Source organism: Sarcophilus harrisii, chromosome 3, assembly GCF_902635505.1.
Source record: "Sarcophilus harrisii chromosome 3, mSarHar1.11, whole genome shotgun sequence".
Taxonomy (NCBI): Eukaryota; Metazoa; Chordata; class Mammalia; order Dasyuromorphia; family Dasyuridae; genus Sarcophilus; species Sarcophilus harrisii.
In genome coordinates, this window is record NC_045428.1 from 376,671,694 (window position 1) to 376,691,461 (window position 19,768).

A 19,768-nucleotide genomic window follows, 5' to 3' on the forward strand; every position below is an offset into this window, starting at 1 on the left:
TATCCAATTATCAATCATATTCTATTTTCTTCCACTATATATCTTTGGGTCACCAACAATTTTGATTCTTCTGAGATTATGGTATTTCTTTGTTCTTTGTCAGATAGCATTAGAAGAATAATATTGGCATTAAAATAATGGGCATTTTCAATAATGAGCCTCATTGAAAGTGCCACTTAATTCCCCAAATGAAATTCATCCTGCTCTACTCTTCAAATTTAGTTCTGAGACCACTTCAGAGTCCATTTACAGTGCCTGTTTAAGATATATGTTGATGGATTAATGGTTTTTCTATCAAGCTGCTTGATATTGAATGAAAAGTAATTTGTCGTACACTGTATGTTGACCAATGTACCCTCTTGACTAGACATTTTTAAAATGAGGGTTATTTGATCCAGACATATAGTAGTTAAAAGAAAATTCCATTAGATTCAACAAATATTTAGTATATGCCTACTATATGCAAACCTCTTTGGGGGATATAAGCTATATTCTGGGAATACAAAACCAAAAATTAAACAATAATTTCAAAAAATGAATATTCTACTAGAGGGTATAACACAGATCCATAACTAGGGTACAGTCACTCTGAATTCCTCTCTCTGCCAGCCACGAACATCTAAGCAACACTAGTCTAGTTTTTAGAACTCAAATTCAACAAATATCAATTAAAAGTTTAAGTAGTTATCCTCCATGCTTAAAACATAGATTGTATGAATGGTAGCAACATCATCTTGGGGACTGAATAACATGTGATGTTTCTCCTTTGTAATAGATGTAATATTTAGGAATTAGCCAAATCTACCTTTCTGCAGCTTCTATCCTTACTTTCACTTCTGGTTGAAATATCCCTGATTGACTTCTTTTTTTTTTTTCTTTTATTAGTAGTGCCTCCCACAATGCCTAGCACATAATTGGTGCTTAATAAATTCTTCTTGGAAAAAATAATCCAGAAGTCTTTCACTATCCCGATTTTCTTCCTTTAAACATTGTCCTGCTTATTAATGTCCTATCTAATATATAACGCTCAGAATACACAATGTGTTCTGATCACAGATTCCTTCATGGGAATTATCATCTCCCAAAATCTCCCTGGATTTTGCCTTTCATAATGAGACAAATCATAAAAATTCTTTTGGCTCATATTGAATATTTTAAACCCCAAGATATTTTCATGAATACCTCTGTGTACCCATTCTTCCATCATCTTGTACTTATGGAATTAATTGTATGAACTCAAGTGTGGGACTTTTCATTTATTCAAATTAAATTTCATTATGTTAGATTTAAGGCAATATTTTTGCTTATCAAGATTTTTGTTGAATATTTACAAATGATAGCTATCTTGAAACTTTGCATCATCTATAATATTGATAAATACTAAGTATATATCATAGTTACATTGAATAACATAAGGCAGAAAACAAATTCTTCAGACACTTTAATATAGATTTTTAAACTGTTAATTATTATTATTTGAGCTTGGCATTTAAATCAATCTAACTTTACTATTATCTAACCCAGCATCCCCCACAAGAATAATAAGAAAGTATTTTAAATGCTTTTGTTAAAATTTGGATAAAATGCAACTGCAGTTTCCCCCTCATCTATTAACCTAGTAACTTTCATTAAAAGAAATGAAATTAATGTGTTATTCTTTGTTATTACTGAAGTCACATTGACTATTTGTTATTACTACATCCTTCTCTAAGTGCTTTTTAATCTTCCCTCTAATAATATTTTCTAAAATCTAACCATCAAAAACAACCTCACTGGATGACTCTGTCACTTATCCTGTTCTTCATGGCCTTTCAAAGATCACTAATAACAGTTCAATATCCCTCTGTCTTAGACTTTAATGACCCTAAGCTAGGTGAATACAATTCATTTTACTCAATCCCTATATTTATCTGGAATTTGGTTGCCTTTTTTCCACCTTTTGTTTTATACTTTCAAAATTTAAAGGTCATTCTTCTTAGCAGAGATCATGAACAACTTTGCTTTCTGTCTAAAGACATCCTATCCACTCCAAGCAATAGTACTCCTTTCCTTATTTTCTTTTTAATGTAAAAAAATTGTCTTTTTGTTATCTCCAGATTTCTAAGCATCCACTCATTCTCACCTTTAGTTCTCCTGATACTTTTCTTATAATTGTCATGATTTTGTGTTCATTTTCTAATTTGTTCTTACTTCCATCTATTATGTGTCTTTTTAAAATTGAATTGCTCAGTAATCTTGTACATCAATAATGCATCTCTTTAAGCAACCTTTTTTCCCTCCTCTTTGATTTTTTTTGCATCTTCAGAATTTCATTTTATCTAAATTTCCTATGCCTTTTACACTGAAATCCTGTATAGAATTTTAAGCTTAGGGTGCCTGCCTATCTTTTCTTTTTACCCTTTGAAAACTGTAATCCAAAATCTTAGCTATGCTCAGCTTTATACTCCTTCATTTCAATATCATTTTCCCATCAAGGTTTTCCCTTGAAATTCTATTTCAGCATTCGATTATTCTTGCTTAGTAAAAATAAATTAGGTCCAGGATAGCACAAAATTTTCATCAAAACAGTCCAGAAAATTATTAGATGCTCTGAGTTTAGAAGAGAGATGTAGATTATGTTTGGATAAATGGAAGTTCCCATCATAGCTATAACTTGTCTCCACTAGATTTATGTCTGTATCCTAATCTCCTTACCTAGTTCTTCCTTTTGTTCAAGTGGTTTACAGTATTTTCTCATGATAATTTTGCTTCTGCCTTTGTTGATTTTTCATCCAAATGTCCTATACCATGGTTCTCCCGTGGTTCCTGTGTTCCCACCCAAGTACTCAAGTATGTTACTGTTTTAATGTACCATGCTAGTTTTTCTTCTTCATAGTATAGTGGGGGGAGGGGAAACATTCTATTTGGAGTTAAAAGATTTGGGTTCAAATCCTTTTTCCACAATTTGCTACCTGTATACATTTTTTTTCCTGGAATTCAATTTCCTCATCCATAAAATGAAGAGATTGAACTTGATGACCACTATGATACTTTCCATCTTAAAATCTATGAATCCAACTACTATTTTTTTTTTATTTTTTATGCTTTTTGCTGAGGCATTTGGGATTAAGTGACTTCCCCAAGGTCACACAGCTAGGAAGTGGTAAGTGCCTGAGATCAGAATTGAACTCAGATCCTCCTGCCTTCAGGACTGGTGCTCTATCTACTGTGCCACCTAGCTACCCCCCAACTACTATATTTTTTTAAATATTATCTTCCATCTAAATAATTTAGTCCCATCCAGAGCCATATTCCCATAATAAATCACATTTGACCAATCTCAAAGATACTCATACATCACATTTGCTACACTTGATTTTAATTCACTTTGATTCTTAAGCATCATTTATGCATTTTTAATCAGCATCTGAAGTCATTAGGTCTCATTTTTCATAAAGAACCTAAGGAGTAAATGGTAATAGAAGTGAAAAGTATATGCCCCATTTCCCTATCCTCAAGTAGAATACTTCTCAAGCCATTCTAGCTCGATGGCTGCTTTGACTTTTATTTTAAATTTCTGCAAAAGGAAATTCCAATATCCCTCAACTACTCATTCCACCATCTCATAATTATCATTGAACATGTTTAATAATTGCCCACATACAAATCTTCAATTCAATGATTCCATTGTTCCTCTGTGAACTATAAGGTAAGGGACTTAATTATGATGAATTTGCCAGCCTAATCAGTATACTGGTTAAGACACCATGACAGTAAGTTGAATGCCACAGAGGAATCATGACCCCCAGACAGAGAAATGGAAGGAAAGAACATTTATTGTTTCTTTCACAAAACCCCAGAGAAATTGTCTCTGTCTAGAAGAGACTAACAAACTCAGGTGAATCAAATGATTAAGTGAAATCTACATAAATATAATATAGCATGTGCTCTTACTCACACTAGCTAGTTGAATTCCTAGAAGGAAAAGATTACATCTACAATAAAGTTTCTAGGGGTTGGAGAGTACTCTTCTAGAATTATAGCTCACAAATCCCTATTCACGTGTTTTTCTCCATTAATTAACTATTGATATCAATTTGTTAGCCAGATTTAATTAGATTTTAGAAAAGGGTATTTAATAAGGATGTGTAGTAAGAACAGTTGGTATGAAACATCCCTACCCAAAAGTCTGTGACAGATTCTCCCACAAAGTATTATACAAAGTCCTGAAAAAAGTAGGTTCAAACTCAGAAAATTGGTGGTAAATAGGTAGCTCATACCTCTTAATTGAAAGTCCTTTTTCTCCTTTTCTGGGGTACTCATAAAATTCCTCTTAGGCTTAAGATGGTTTTCTGCCAAAATTCTGCCATTAATTTTTTAATCAGAGAGCTATATTTCCTCAGTGTATTTAGTTTCCCCTTGGTTCTCCATAAAACCACTATTGTCAGTTTTGTGCCTATATGCTACTAGTACTCTAATGTGAAGGCCAAAAATTCCTGAACCTCCCACATTCACAGTCATCTTGGGGAGGCTGAGACCATCTCTTCTCCTTCCTTTCCTTGGAGACCCTTACGGTTAGTCTTTCTCAGGAACTAAACTGCAATAGTTTTTTTCCTTTCTGCTACCAGACACATGATTGAAAATCTCGTGCTACTTTTATATAAACTCCACAGAATGTGACTGAATCTTTTTGACCACCCTAAATATTTCTTCTGTCAATGTCTCTTCATTCTATTCAGTGCTTTCTCTTTCAAAATTAATAAGGCCTAATCAATTAATAAATTAACAAGTATACATTAAACATTTAGTATATTTCAAACAAGGGCAACTTGATGGTGCAGGGGTCCTCAAACTACAGCCCGTGGGCCAGGGCCAGCAGCAGCTGAGGACGTTTATCCCCCTCACCCTGGACTATGAAATTTCTTTATTTAAAGGCCCACAAAACAAAGTTTTTGTTTTTACTATAGTCCGGCCCTCCAGCATTCTGAGGAACAGTGAACAGTCCCTATTTAAAAAGTTTGAGGACCCCTGGGTGGTTTAAAATGCAAGTCTGATGTCAGAAAGACTCATTTTCCCGAGTTCAAAACTGGCAATATTTTTTAGTTGTGTGACTGAGCAAGTGACTTATCCTGTTCCCTTCAGTTCCTCATCTGTCAAATCAGCTGGTGAAGAAAACGGCAAACCACTCCAGTATCTTTGCCAAGAAAACCCCAAATGAGTCATGAAGAATCTGAAACAACTGAACAACAATAACATATTTCAAACACAGTGTTAAGCATTGGAGATACCAAGAAAGGCAGAAAAGCAATGCCTGTCCTCAAGAAATTCACATTATAATGGGGAAGAAAATCTCCATCAATCAATTGATTGATTCTATAGGGACATTCTCAACTGTTTAATACAGCTATTTTAAATATGATGAGGTGATTGATTAAATTGAGACTTGTAGGCTTTATTTACATCTATTTCAGTGATTTTTTTTAATTTGGGCTTGTTGATTCTGGATAATTTGATTCCATTACATTTTCTCTCTTTCTCACCAGATACCTTTTGTTTATTCCATCCAGTTTACCCCTTCATTGTCTTTTTTTTTTTTTTTTTCAAAATTTGTCTTATGTATCCATTGTTTTGGGAGAACCCTTCCATATATCTTATCTCATTCTCTTATTAGGTAGATAAATGAAGATAAGTTCTTTCAATTCATTTGCTCCTGGAAGATAAATGCTTGAGGGTGATTGTAAGATAAAAATTTTTAACACCCCAAAGCAAAGAAATTGAAGGTAGTTTTAAAAGAGGAGACTATTCAGCTGCTATACTTCAAAGTACTACCTTATGGATTTATCTTCAAATATATGTGTCCAGAGGTATCATCTTAAGTAGTATCACATTCCAGAAAGGTGAGAACTGCTGCTTTCTTAAGGAATAAAACAGATTAAGTATGTAGATATAGTAACTTTGTTCCATTTCTCATTTGTACCAGCTGACTTATTTAAATGATTACAGAATGAACCATTTTTGAATAAACTTATTCCATTCCTTTGTTCATTTTTAGCCTACATCAAACTAATTTTATAAACTATGAATAGGATAAGATCATATAAATTTAAAAGTGGATTAGATTTTTAGAGATCATTGGTCCCACTCTTTTTTCAAGTGAAAGAAATTGAAACTCAGAGAAATGATACAGTTTGTTTAAGGTTATACATGGTAAGTAGCCATGCTGGGATTTTTAATTCATCTACCAGTCTGTCTTATAATTTACCTGACAAGGAGACCATAATTACTTTTGTTTTACAGATAGATATGATTCAAGTAAAAAAATTTTTTTTCAGTTCTCTATTTTCCTTTCCATACTCTTCAATCAACTACGCAATTGTGGTTGTTCAGTTGACCTCATTTGGTGTTTTCTTGGCAAAGACACTAGAGCAATTTGCCGTTTTCTTCTCCAAATCATTTTAAAGGCAAAGAAACTGAAGCCACTGGGGTTATGACTTCTCTAGGGCACAGTTAGTAAGTGTCTGAGACTGGATTCAAATTTAGATCTTTCTGACTTTAAATCAGTGTGAATTTAGAGCGAATTTAGCCCCATCTAGCTTTCCCTTCCTCCCAAAACTGTTCTCCACTCCTGCTTCTGTTTTGGTAACAATATACTTCTAAAAGTCACTAAGATCCAGACCTCACTGTCTGTTTTCATTCTTCCCTTTCCTTGGCTCTCATATTTAATCGGATTTCAAAATCAGTTGGTTTACTCTACAGTCTCTTTTGATTGCACATCCTCATTTCCATTCCCAGTGCAACCAGCCCAGTTCAGGAGTTCATTACATTTCACCTGGACTGTTATGGCAACCTCATATCCATTCATTTTTTAAGCAGTTATTCAGGGCCTACTATAGATCAGGCATTATTCTATGACAAGAATCTTGATTCTTTGCTAATTGGTTTCTTTGCTCATAATTTCTCTTTTCTCCTATCTGTCTTATATACAATCACAAGTACACTTTTTCTAGTGCACTGCTTTGGTTATCTTAGAGATAGAGGCAAAAGAGAGGCCTTGAGACCTAATGAATCTAATTTTGGAATCATAAAGGCATTGATTCAAATTCTGACTTTAGCTTGGGTTGGCTGAATTACCATAGGCAAAGTTCTTAATCTCTCAATAATTCAGATATCTCTAAGATTACAAATTGTTTGCAACACAGGGTTTTGCTAAGGTGAATGTTGAAAACTATCTTTGCATATCTATATGGAAAAATAAAATACTATTTAAAAAGAAAAAATAAGATTTTACAGAGAATCATTTTTTTTTCCTTTTTGAACTGATTTTTCTTGTACAGCATGTTAAGTATGGAAATATGTATAGAAGAATTGCACATGTTTAACATATATTGTATTATTTGCTGTCTAGGGGAGGGGGTGGTGGGAACAGAGGGAGAAAAATATGAAACACAAGAATTTGCAAGGGGGATTGTTGGAAACTATCTTTGCATATATTTTGAAAATAAAAAGCTATTATTAAAAATAAATTGCAGAGAAGGTGCTATCTCTCAGTGGTAAAAGTGAATAGATAAAAGGAGCTAGCCACCTCACCTGGATTTTCAGTGAACTCTCAAATCTATTGTCTCTCTTTATCTGCTTAAAAACTTTTAATGGTTTTCTATTCCTACTGAATAAGGTACATGGTCCTTCACATCACATTCAAGGTACTACATTATCTAGTTCCAACCTTGTACTTACTGAGTTTTTTCTCCTACTGTTGCCAAACACTCAATATTCTTGCCAAATTTATGATTGCCTGAACTTATGCCACCCTTTCCCCTTTCTTTGCATCTGTTCATTCTTTCCCCAATGCCTTGAATGCACTACTCTTTCCCTATTGCAATCTAATAAAAGTCTTGCCATCAATCAAAGCCCAGTTCAAATTCTACTTACTCTCCTTCCCTAAGCCTCCCTTGATCCACACAGAAGAAAACAATTTCTCCTCAAATTTCTGATACCATTGTTGGGGTATTTCTCAATATTTAGCATATTTTTTTAATTTTGTAGCTGATTATGGATCATATTTTCTTGTCTAAAATCTAAACTGCCTGACATAAAGCACTATGTCATATTTGTCTTTGTATCCCCTGAAAATTAGGACTGTGGCTTATATATTTAGGCAAGGGAGGGAGAGTAGAAGAGAGAGGAATAGTACTTTCATAAATACAAGGAATTCTGGGTATGGGAATTTCATCTACTTATGCAAATTCATAGCTTATCAGTATTTTATAATCTTAGAGAGTTGCCTCAGGCACTGAGAAGCAAAGAGAATTTGCCTATGGTCAGAGGTTTATAATGTATTAGAGAGAAGACTTGAACTTGAGGCTTCTTGACAAAAATTGGATCCCATCTATCAGACCATATTTAATAAATGTTTGCTGAATTGAATCAAGGTGGAAGAAAGGAAATGTTTATTTAACATGTCTATGTGTGAGGCACTTTGCTAAGTACTTTACAAATATGATCTCATTTGAACACAATAACTCTGCTATTATGATCTGGATTTTACAGTTGTGGAAACTGAGGCAGACAGACATATCCATAGTCACACAGCTAAAAAATGTCTGAGGCCAGATTAGAATCAAGTCTTCTGACTTTAGACCAAGTGCTCCATTCAATGTATAATTTCCCTGATTCCCCTTCTATGTTCCCAGCATAGTGGTGATGGGAGTAAAGGAGAAGTATTTATATAGTTCTTGCCAAAAACAACTTAGAATATCTTTGGAGAGATTAGACTAACTAGCTATACTATGAGTAGGCTTCTTTTCCTTGATCTTATAGAGCTTATTTTCAAAGTCAGACATAGTAGCATGAACATATGCAAGAGCTGAGTAACAAAATATCCAGAAAAAAAAAAAACCTGAAAATAACTGTCAAATAGTCATTTTTTGTTTGCCCTTAAAAATCAGATGATGAACAGAGTAACACACATTCTGTTATATGCCTGAGAATGTATTTATACTCTGCTTTAAAAGAATATTTATTTTCATTCTATAGAATTATTGTTTTATTGCTTTCTTCTATTTTTTTGTTTGAAGCTTAAATCTGCCTAATTGTATATGATTAAAGAAGGGTTAAAACAACATGATTTCACTTAAGAAATTCAGGTACAGGTATTCATTTCTACCTCATAACCTATCAAATTCTGTAGGTGCTACTATGGGGTTTTAAATGAATATTTTAAAACTTTGTAATGGTACTGTTTTAATGACTTCCTCTCCCTTCTTCTCCTTTTTTTTTCTTAAAGGCTTTATTCTATTCTTTAAATTCTTTTACTTTAATCCCTTGTTTCTTTTTATTTTGGACAGAAAAGTCAAGAGTATACCCAAGAATATTCCTATGCAATTTAACCAATGTTCATTTTAGCAATATGACAAAATGTCTTTTCCTTTGTGTTTTATTCATAGTATAGTAACAGTCCTTTTGGTCTCTTATAGGTGTGTGTGCAACATTGACTGCTCTCAAACCAATTTCAATCCCCTTTGTGCTTCTGATGGGAAATCTTATGATAACGCATGTCAAATCAAAGAAGCATCATGCCAGAAACAAGAGAAAATTGAAGTCATGTCTTTGGGTCGATGTCAAGGTAATACTTCTATCACAATTCTTTTAAAGCAATTTTTAATCTTTGAGCAGAAATAAGAAGGGAAGATAGTTTATTTTTAACAGTTCTTACATTTCCAAAAGGTACTTCTAATCTAAAGTACAAAATACAATCTAGAATAGTGGGGATTATCTCAATTATAGACATTCGGGATTTTATCTATAGCAATGGACATCTTTTCTTAGGTATGTGTACTAGATTTTCATGGTGCCATGAACACATGCTTATATTTTCAGTATGGAAGATTATATTTTCCCAGAGAAAATCAATTCAGCTCATATCAACAAACAAGTATTAGCTAAATTCCATATTCAATGAAACTAGAAAAAGTCTAACCAGTTATTTCAGAAAAATATTTCTATATTAATTGTGAAATAATTTTATTTGATTTATTTGATTACCTTCAAGTTAAGGTAATGATATAACATTTTCCATGATTGATTCACTAAAATAATTTCAAGCACATTTGTTATAAATTAAGAAATAGCAGGGTTTCTACTTGTTTTTTGTTTTTTGTTTTTTTTTTTTTTACTTAAAATTCAACAATTTTTTTAGATCTGGCTTATAAAAATAGCACAAATACTTTCAGACATCATTGTTTATCTTCTTTATAGACCTGTGAAAATCTTTAAAAATTATCATCCTATAAAATTCTTTTATTCTTTTTGGTCATTTTAAAGCAGAGATAGACCCTGAAAGTCTATTTGGGATCATAGTCACAAAAATACCTTAATTTAGCAGAGATATTGCCAAAACCTAATTTTTGAAGTAACCAGCCAACTTAATCATTAATCCTCACTTTTATGTATGTTTTTAATCATAGATAATACCACCACAACTACTAAATCTGAAGATGGACATTATGCAAGAACAGACTTTGCAGGTATGAAAAGTTTCGGTTATCTCATCATTGTTCCTATATAGAGAACTTCAGATGGTCAGAAACTTATTATTCATATCTTGCGTTCTTCAAGTTTTTAATAGGCAATAGTTAATTTTCATTGAAGCAAATGATAACTACCTCCCCCTGCCCTGAGTCAAAATGATTGTCAAGAATGTCAGAAAGATATAATTAACTTGTTTTGACAGCAGGAATGTTGCAAATGACAAAACATTTATCAAATTAATGTGCGCCAATGGAAATTAATGCAGGGTTTGACAGCATATCGGAGTATATGCAAATGTTCTAGTATATTTTTATTTTCCTTTTTTCATAAATATCAACTGTAAAATATAGTTTTGCTATTCCCTGAAATAAAAGGGTTAGAATAAAATATCCTGAGAAAATGCTATAAATAGAATATAGCTTGCCTCTGTTGAAATGCAAAACTAATAAGGTATGTATAATCGATTTTTTTAAATGATAAATGTCTTTAATTTATTTACAAGCTAAAATATAGCAAGCTAAGTCATATAGGCTTATAAAGCATTTTAAATAAAAAATGTAAATGTTATTTAGAGACTATTGAATTTTATTTCAAGCAGTATCTTTCTCTTAACCCACTTTGCTTAATACCCAGATTCATTTATGAATAATCTAAATGAGTGGGAATTTATTGGAATGTTATAATTTCATAAGGTTTTGTGAAATTATGCCAAAGTTTTTTTTTTGTGAATCTTTTTGGGGATAGAAAATATGAAAGTGACATTAATGTTTCTGTGTTACATGAGTTATGTTGTATAAATACATGTGCTATACTATGGATTCCTATTCAGCTATAAAGCATTTACAGTTGAATTTATAGCCAACACTTATCCAAAAGATGAACTGCATCTTATTTTTCAGGATAGTTGTAATCAATCATTCTTTCTGAAGGTCTATCTCCTTTAACAACCTTTTTTATAGTTATGTGTATAAGATGCACCCCCACCCACCAAAAAAAAAAAAAAAAAAGAAAGAAAGAAAATCAACTGCAACAAAAGTGAAAAATTCAGCCAACCACTTATGTTTTATCTACATGTCACCCAATCTCCCAATATTGGAAATACCCAAATGATTGAATTTTTCAATTTTCATTTGACTGGCTCTCACTATATAAATGGAACCTTATAATGTATTACGGACTTAAGGTTATCATGGATAGCCATATAAAATGTCTATTTTTACATTTTTATTCATGAAATACTAACCTAAATACAAATACAAGTCCTGAGGCTAGAACTGCTGTACATTTAAAAATTTTAACATAAATATGATTAAGTGGATAAGCAGCTCCCAGATACATTTTGGAAATTATTCTAGAAATGTGGATATTCTTGTAATGCCCTACTTCTATGCAGAGAGTAACTTATTCTTCAAACTAATATATATATATATATATGTATATACACTCAACAATCACTTTTTCTGTGTATAATTTATTTTAACAAACTTGAAAATATTTCTAGACTTTCCTTGTAGCATATGATGGTCACAGAACTCTCCATAATATGGTCAGTGCATGAAACACAAAAAAAACCCTCAGATCAGTCTTAACTCTTGGCAGTAAAATGAAGAACTTTTTCAAGTGATCTATTTTAAAATGCAAATATGTGTGCCATTTAATAATGCTGCACCAGCAGCAGAAGCTGTTATTATCTCAGGGCTGCAACTGATTGCATAACATTTAGGCCATTTTAGTTAGGTTCTGCAATTGATTTTTATTCTAAAAGGAAATAATATACAAGTTTCAAAAGCACAGTGTATGTGTTTTGATATCTGTACTTTTACTTCAATCATATTTTTCCAATCTTTTTTTTAATCTGTGCTAATGTATTAAGCATTGTAAAAGTAAAAGAAAATTGGCAACATTATTCCTATCTGTATATATGTTTCAAGTTCCAAACCCTGTTTCTCTAACAATTCTAAATGGAATACTCTTCAGGTAAAAGCAAAACTTAAAACTATGTTTAAGTATCTGCTATTCTTAAACATTCTAATTTGAGAACACAGAGGATAATGAGGGAAGGAAATGAAACTATACATCTAATAATGAAACAAGTGTGGAAAATTTCCATCCACCAATGTGTACAAGACCATGTTTACATTCCCAATATCATAGTGATTAGGTAAAATTCATCCTTCATCAGCAACAATTTTTCATTTAACCAATCAGTACAGTCTTTTATATATATATGACCAGTACTTGGCCAGAGACATAAGGGTTTCTTATTGAGTCAAATTTATAAATTACTTACTTGATTTGACCAAAAATTATACTCCAAATAGTTTTCCAAACCCAATTCTTTAGTTTTAAATCCTAGATTGAGGCTTCTATTCAAACTATGTCAGCTGTTCCATACTTCTGTCTTTTTAGTTCGGTCTGGCTATTGAGGAAACTCTCTCAGTCTAGAGGCTAAAAGTGTCATGCTTTCAAACAGAGCAACCACTGGTTTCGGCTACCTAGAAAAGCATCTACTGGAGAAGTATGGCTAGCAACTATGCAATAATAGCTGACACTGATGGAGGGCCTTAAAGGGTTTTACATACTTTACATACTTATCTCTTTTGATCCTGACTGCCAAAGAATAATAAGATTTAGTGCCAAAATATACCACAGAGATTATCCAGCCCAACCCACTTCATTTTACAGATTAATAAACTGATACTTTTCATGTTTATATTATGAAAAAGGTAATATTTTGTTTAGTTAGTGTTTGCTGGGAAGTATGTGATATTAATTTTAAGGACATATAAATATACATGTGTGTTAATCATTTTTTAGTCATGTCTGACTTCATTTGGGGTTTTCTTCACAAAAATATTAAAATAGTTTGCTTTTCCATTGCCAGCTCATTTCACAAATGAGGAAACTGAGGCAACAGGGTTAAATGCTTTGTTTAGGGTCACCCAGCAAGTGTCTGAGGCCAGATTTCTGTCTTCCTCATTCCAGTCGAAAACTTTATCCCCTATGCCACCTAGCTGTCCCTATGTATGTTTGGGGAAATAGTTAATGGTCCAATTTGTCTAGAAGGCAGTATACATGAATGAAACTGATATTAAAAAAAAAAAGACTACAAAATCAGATTTAAGGCAGATTGTATCTCACAATAGTGTAACCTTTTTGAGGAAAAGAACTATTTAATTTTGAATTTTGCATCTCAAATACTGAACATGGTTTCTTGTGTGCTTCAAATGTTTCCTGAATTAAATTGAAAGGAATGTTAAGGAAGGAGAGACTATGACTATGTAGGACTTGTGTTAATAGAGTGAGAAGAGAATTACAGAAACAATGGAGAAAAGTTTGAGAAAAGGAATCTACTCATTGTAATGAGTAAAAGAGGAATTAATACTTAAAAGGAAGCTGTGTATTCTTCTCTGGCCTTCCCTCTGATGGAATGAATATATTTCACCCAGTTTACTCTCATCTACTAATTTGCTTAACCTACCTTTATTCAGCTTTCTAAGTCTCTGATAGAATGAATGTGTAGGCTAGAAAGAGATCAAAGAATCATGGATCTAAAGCTGAGATGGATTTTTTTTTTTTTTTAAGGAACGCCTCATTCCCCTTCTTGGAGAATTATTTTTTAATTTTATTTTTTATTATAGCTTTTTATATACAAAACATATGCATGGGTAATTTTTCAGCACTGACCCTTGCAAAAACTTCTGTTCCAACTTTTCCCCTCCTTCCCCCCATCCCCTCCCCTAGATGGCAGGTAATCCCATATATGCTAAATATGTTAAATACATTTTATACAGTTATCTTGTTGCACAGGAAAGATCAGATTTAGAAAAAAAGTTAAAAATAACCTGAGAAGAAAAAAACAAAAATGCAAGCAAACAGTAACAGAAAGAGTAGAAATGTTATGTTGTGGTCCATACTCATTTCCCAGTGTTCTTTTGCTGGGTGTAGCTAGTTCTGTTCATTATAGATCAATTGGAACTGATTTGGATCCTCTCATTGTTGAAGATAGCCACTTACATCAGAATTGATCCTCATACAGTATTGTTGTTGAAGTGTATAATGATCTCCTGGTTCTGCTGATTTCACTCAGCATCAGTTCATGTAAGTCTCTCCCGGCCTCTCTGAAATCATCCTGCTGGTTATTTCTTATAGAACAATAATATTCCATAACATTCATATGCCACAATTTACTCAACCATTCTCCAATTGATGGGCATCCATTCAATTTCCAGTTTCTAGCCACTACAAAAAGGGCTGCCACAAACATTTTTGTATATGTGGGTCCCTTTCCCTTCTTTAAAATCTCTTTGGGATATAAGCCCAATAGTAACACTGCTGGTATGATAATTTTTTGAGAATAGTTGCAAATTGCTCTCCAGAATGTTTGGATCCGTTCACAACTCCACCAACAATACATCAGTGTCCCAGTTTTCCCACATGCTGAGATAGATCTTAATGGAGGACAGAGATCTTTAATCTCTTCTTTTTACAGATGCAGTAACTAAGACCTGGAACAATAAATAATATGCCTAAGGCCACATAAGTAGAAAGTGACAGAGCTAATATTCCAAATTAATATTCTCTCTATTAAACCAATGTTTTCCACTAGTTCTTCTAAGTTGTCATCAATCTTTGGGTCTGATCCTTTGGGTCTGAAATAATTTGCCCAAGGTGACTCATATCACATTGGCTGAAATTTAGGCCCCACTCTTTTGACTCCATATGAGGTAGATATTGTAAGAATGATTTATTGTAAGAATGATTGTAAGAATGATTATCTTCATTTTATTGACCAAAGAAACCATCCCCAAGAGATGTGAAATCTCTTAAGAGAACAATGTTGTCATTATTTTCACTGACAGTTACCATGCTCTCCTTTGAGAGTTCTATGTATCTTTTACCCCAAGGTTACAGAGCATTTCATTCTTACAAGTTTTCTTTTGTCATAGCCAACATAATAACATCCAGCATTTATGTAGTGAGTACTATGTGCCAAATTCTGTGCTAATCATCACTTTGTAATTGTTATTTTATTTGAGCCTCAAAACAATTCTGGGTACTATTACTATCACCATTTTACAAATGAAAGAACTGAGGCAAACACTGGTTAAATGACTTGCTCAGGATCGCGTACCTAATAAATGTCAAAAACCAGATTTGAAATCAGGTTTTTCTGATCTCAGGTTTGGCACCCAATCCACTAGTAAACACAATCTCAGATTTACATTTCAAGCTGTTTCAATTTTTATCATGAGAAACATGGATAAATATATTCATAACAATTAAGGAATTTGGAAGAATACTGGGGAGATGGCAAGAGGATTTAACTATACAATATTAAAAACTTATCAAGAAACAAATGGACTCTTGAATGGGAAAACATATTCATAATTATAATAATAATAGTAGAGGTGGTAGTGGTGGCAGAGGTGGTGTCAGCAGCAGCAGTAACAGTAGTAATAAAAAGTTAGCAGGTATATAACATTTTAAGGTTTGCACATATTATCTCATTGGTTCCTTACAACACCCCTCTGAAGTAGGTGCTATTATTATCCCTACTTTACAAATGAGGAAACTAGTGGGGTGACTTGCCCAGGGTCATACAGTTAGTAAGTGTCTGAAGCAAGATTCCAAATGAAACATTCCTGATGCTAAATATAGTATCTGATCTATTGTGACGAGCTAGCAGATTACATAAATTCTAGAGTGCTTTCTTATATGTAAGTGCCTCATCAAGATCCCTTGTTTATTTGTTGTTTTAAACATTCTGAGAGACAGTACAAAAGGTTCAAGTCCTACCTGAAATGTTCTTTCTAAGGGATTCTGATGTCATAGTGGTCTGGGAAACTCTCTAAGAATATAGATTACAGAGAAGAGACTGAACTGCATTTCAAGAGTTGGTAGACAGAGAAAATCACTACAGTTTCCTAGGTGCCCAAACCATTGAACTCACAAGTCTTGCCTATATCCTTATCTGCTCCAAAATCTTTGATTGTTTCCTGTGCATCAAATGAATAAGGTATATATTCCCACCCCTGGCATTTAAGGTACTTTCTTGTGTGATTCCAACCTTCTAACTTTTGAGACTTCTGTTCATTGTTCTGACTAAACTCATGAGTCCTTAGACTTCTTCCCCCTTTTCCACATCTTTTCATTTACTCCTTCTGTCTTCTGTGTTTTGAATGCGCCATTACATTCCCCAACTCTGGGCAAGTCAATCAACCCCAATTGCCTCTCAAAATAAATAAATAAATAGATAAACAAACAAACAAATAAATAAATGGGTAAATTAATGAATAAACAAACAAATAAATAAAATGAACTGTTACAGTTTCCTTTAGTCTTTAAAATATCCATGCCCTCAGCTACAGAAAAATTGGAGAAGCTATTGGAAAAAATTCAGAGGAGATATAAAATTTTAGAAAGTAGTGATCTTTTACATATTAAAAAAATGTAAGATGTATGAATTCTTCTTAATAAGTCTAAAATGAAAGTTATAAATTATCATTAAATCCCAAATCTCTTTTTCCTATGATGGGAAAAAAATATGTATGAGTATGAGTAACAAACAAGTGATGTTAAAGATATGTATTGCATATATGTCTGTATTTGGAGGGGAGAGAAAAAGGCCAGTACACATATCAATCCCTATTCCATCCCATACCTATGTGTATATAGAACATTTGTAGTCAGCATCCAGAACCTAAGAATATGCCAGATCATCCCTACCTGCTTAATGTCGGATCTGCATCTAAATCTCTTGAATAAATTTGACAATCAACTAATTGAATTAATAAGACCTAACCTCTCAATGTGACCAGGAACTTGGATTCTTTTTTTTTTTTTAATGGAATTAGAGTGTCCCCATCACATATATTAAATATGACTATTTAATTATGTTTTATGTTCTCTAAGATTTGGCCTTAGATTGGGAAATATTTCTCCATCCCCAGTTAGGGAGACATGTTTGGATTAAGAATATTCTTCCAAGCTTATAGACTATTATGTTGGAATTGTCTCCCTAGAGTTTTAAAATTGCACACAATACTACAAGAATTTGAGCCCTTTTCCTTTAACAAATATCTTTTCCTTCATACTTTTAAAAGAACCAGACAAGGCTCAACCACATTATACTCATCATCTGTGCCATCAGGACACATTTGATGACCACATTTGGTAATTACATTTCTTTGGCTTTTCTGTCTAAAAATCTGTCTTATTGTGCTTCAAAAAAAATGAGACTGCACATACAGACTGTTGGCTTTTATTTACCTCTATAGTATGGTAGGGTTTAAAGGATGCATAGATTATATCTATTGTGTAAATAAGACTGAAAAGATAGTCTTCCTTTTCTTCATTTGTTCTGATTATACCAGATGAATATTACCACTACCTGGCACATACTGGGTATTAAATCAGTATTTATTTCTTTCCCTTCTCTCTCCTTGCAATACAGCACAAGATATACCTTCTATAATTTGGCTCCAACCTACTATAGATATTTCTCCTCTACTCATCCACCACACTCTAGCCAAAGAATCCTATGAACATGTATTCCTAAAAACATGGTTTACCCTTTTGCCACCTTTATGCTTTTTATGTGCTTGTTCCTTTCCTTTCTCTCCTCTACTCCTGAGTTAGACCACTGAGAAATTAAGTGATTTACCTAAAATTATACATCCAGTATGTTTCAGAGGCAGAATATGAACTCGGGTCTTCCAGATTTGGGAAGCAATTCTCTTGTCATGCTGCCTCTTTTAAGGGCAAATACTATTTTCTAGTCATTACAATGATAAGCACAGAACTGTGAATAAAATGGATGCTAAATAAACATTTGTGGAATGAATGATGAACCCCTGAGACAAATCCTTATGGACATAATGAGCACAAAATATCTCATTACTAAAACAATTTAACATTTTGGTATGTATCTTATGATGGATTCTATCTATCAGGTACCTTGGGAAAATAATCTTAGGAGATTTTCTTCTATTTTGGCTGCATGGTACCATTGTGTTGAAGTTGGAGTCAGAGTAACTAATACCTGAATTCAAATCCTGTCTCACATACACAGTAACTGTGTGACCCTGGACAAATCACTTAAGCTCTTTGTGCCTCGGTTTCCTCATCTGTAAAATGAGCAGATTGAGCTTGATGGCTTAAAATGTTTCTTCCAGCTCTAATTCTTTTATTGAATATAGATATGGTAAATGAAGAGAAGCACATCTAAATTTTTGTAGTTATTCTTTACTGAATTTGAAGGATCCCATTCCACAAGTTTTTGAGTAAGTTTGGAATTGCAGTCAGTGGCCTTTGTCTGCAGTGTTTCATATCTACTTGTGACAAGAACAAGAATCCTCAAAATGCAGTAACTAATAATCAGAGTAGATAGACCACTGGTTCAGGGAAACTTAAGCTTAAATCCTGTCTCAGACATTTTCTAGCTGTGTGACACTGGTCAAGTTACCTAATCTCTTAGCTCAATTTCCTCACCTGTGAAATGGACTAATAATAGCCCCTTCCTTAAAGGCTTGTTGATCAAAAATGGTAACAAATTAAAACTCTTTGCAAACGCCAATGCACTATTGCTATTTTTATTTTTATTTATTATTATTTTTCCTTCCATCCCAAAGAAGCTCTTTTAAGAGAAAGATCAAAAGCACAATGGTCATGGTTTATGCTGTGGAACAGGCTGGTTGATTCTCTTATTTCAACCAATAACAAGTGTAAAAGGTTATGAGACTCCCAAGGCTCCATGAATCTTTACACTTACAATCAATACTTACTTCAGTTGTATTCATATAAATTCAAACAATAAGTAGAATTCCTAAGCTAAAACCTTTGAACTATATCTTTGACTGAGGTCTCAAGCACTGGAAATTTTCAGCCACATGGTCTAACTAGTAATACAATTCTACAGAAAAAAAGAGAGAAACCAGACAGGATTGATCAGGTAGACATCATAGTGAGAATAGTTTCTAGAACTCAAACATCTGGGATTTATAGGGAGAGGGCAGAACAGAGTGGAGATCAGAGTGGATATCACAGTAATGGAAGAACAAAGATATTCAATCAATACAGAAAGGAATAGCTCTTTGAGGTAGTGGGTTGAGAGTGGGATGGGAATAACTCATCAGATAGGCATGTGAGTAGCCCTGATCCACTTCTGGCCAAATAAATAATTTGGTTAAAAGAAACCAGAAATTGTGTCTTCAGCCTCTCCTAAGAGCTTCCAGAATGTTGTCCAGCAGCCACTCATAGA

The 19,768-nt window shown here is 33.2% G+C and overlaps 1 protein-coding gene across 1 annotated transcript in view; it reads left to right on the top strand.

Moving 5' to 3' along the window:
* TMEFF2 (transmembrane protein with EGF like and two follistatin like domains 2) overlaps window positions 1–19,768 on the top strand; it is a 280,237-nt gene that overhangs the window by 201,543 nt on the left and 58,926 nt on the right. The window contains exons 6-7 of the mRNA XM_003764055.4: window positions 9,453–9,601; window positions 10,443–10,502. Coding sequence (XP_003764103.1) covers window positions 9,453–9,601; window positions 10,443–10,502 — 209 coding nt within the window. The remainder of the gene's footprint in view (window positions 1–9,452; window positions 9,602–10,442; window positions 10,503–19,768) is intronic.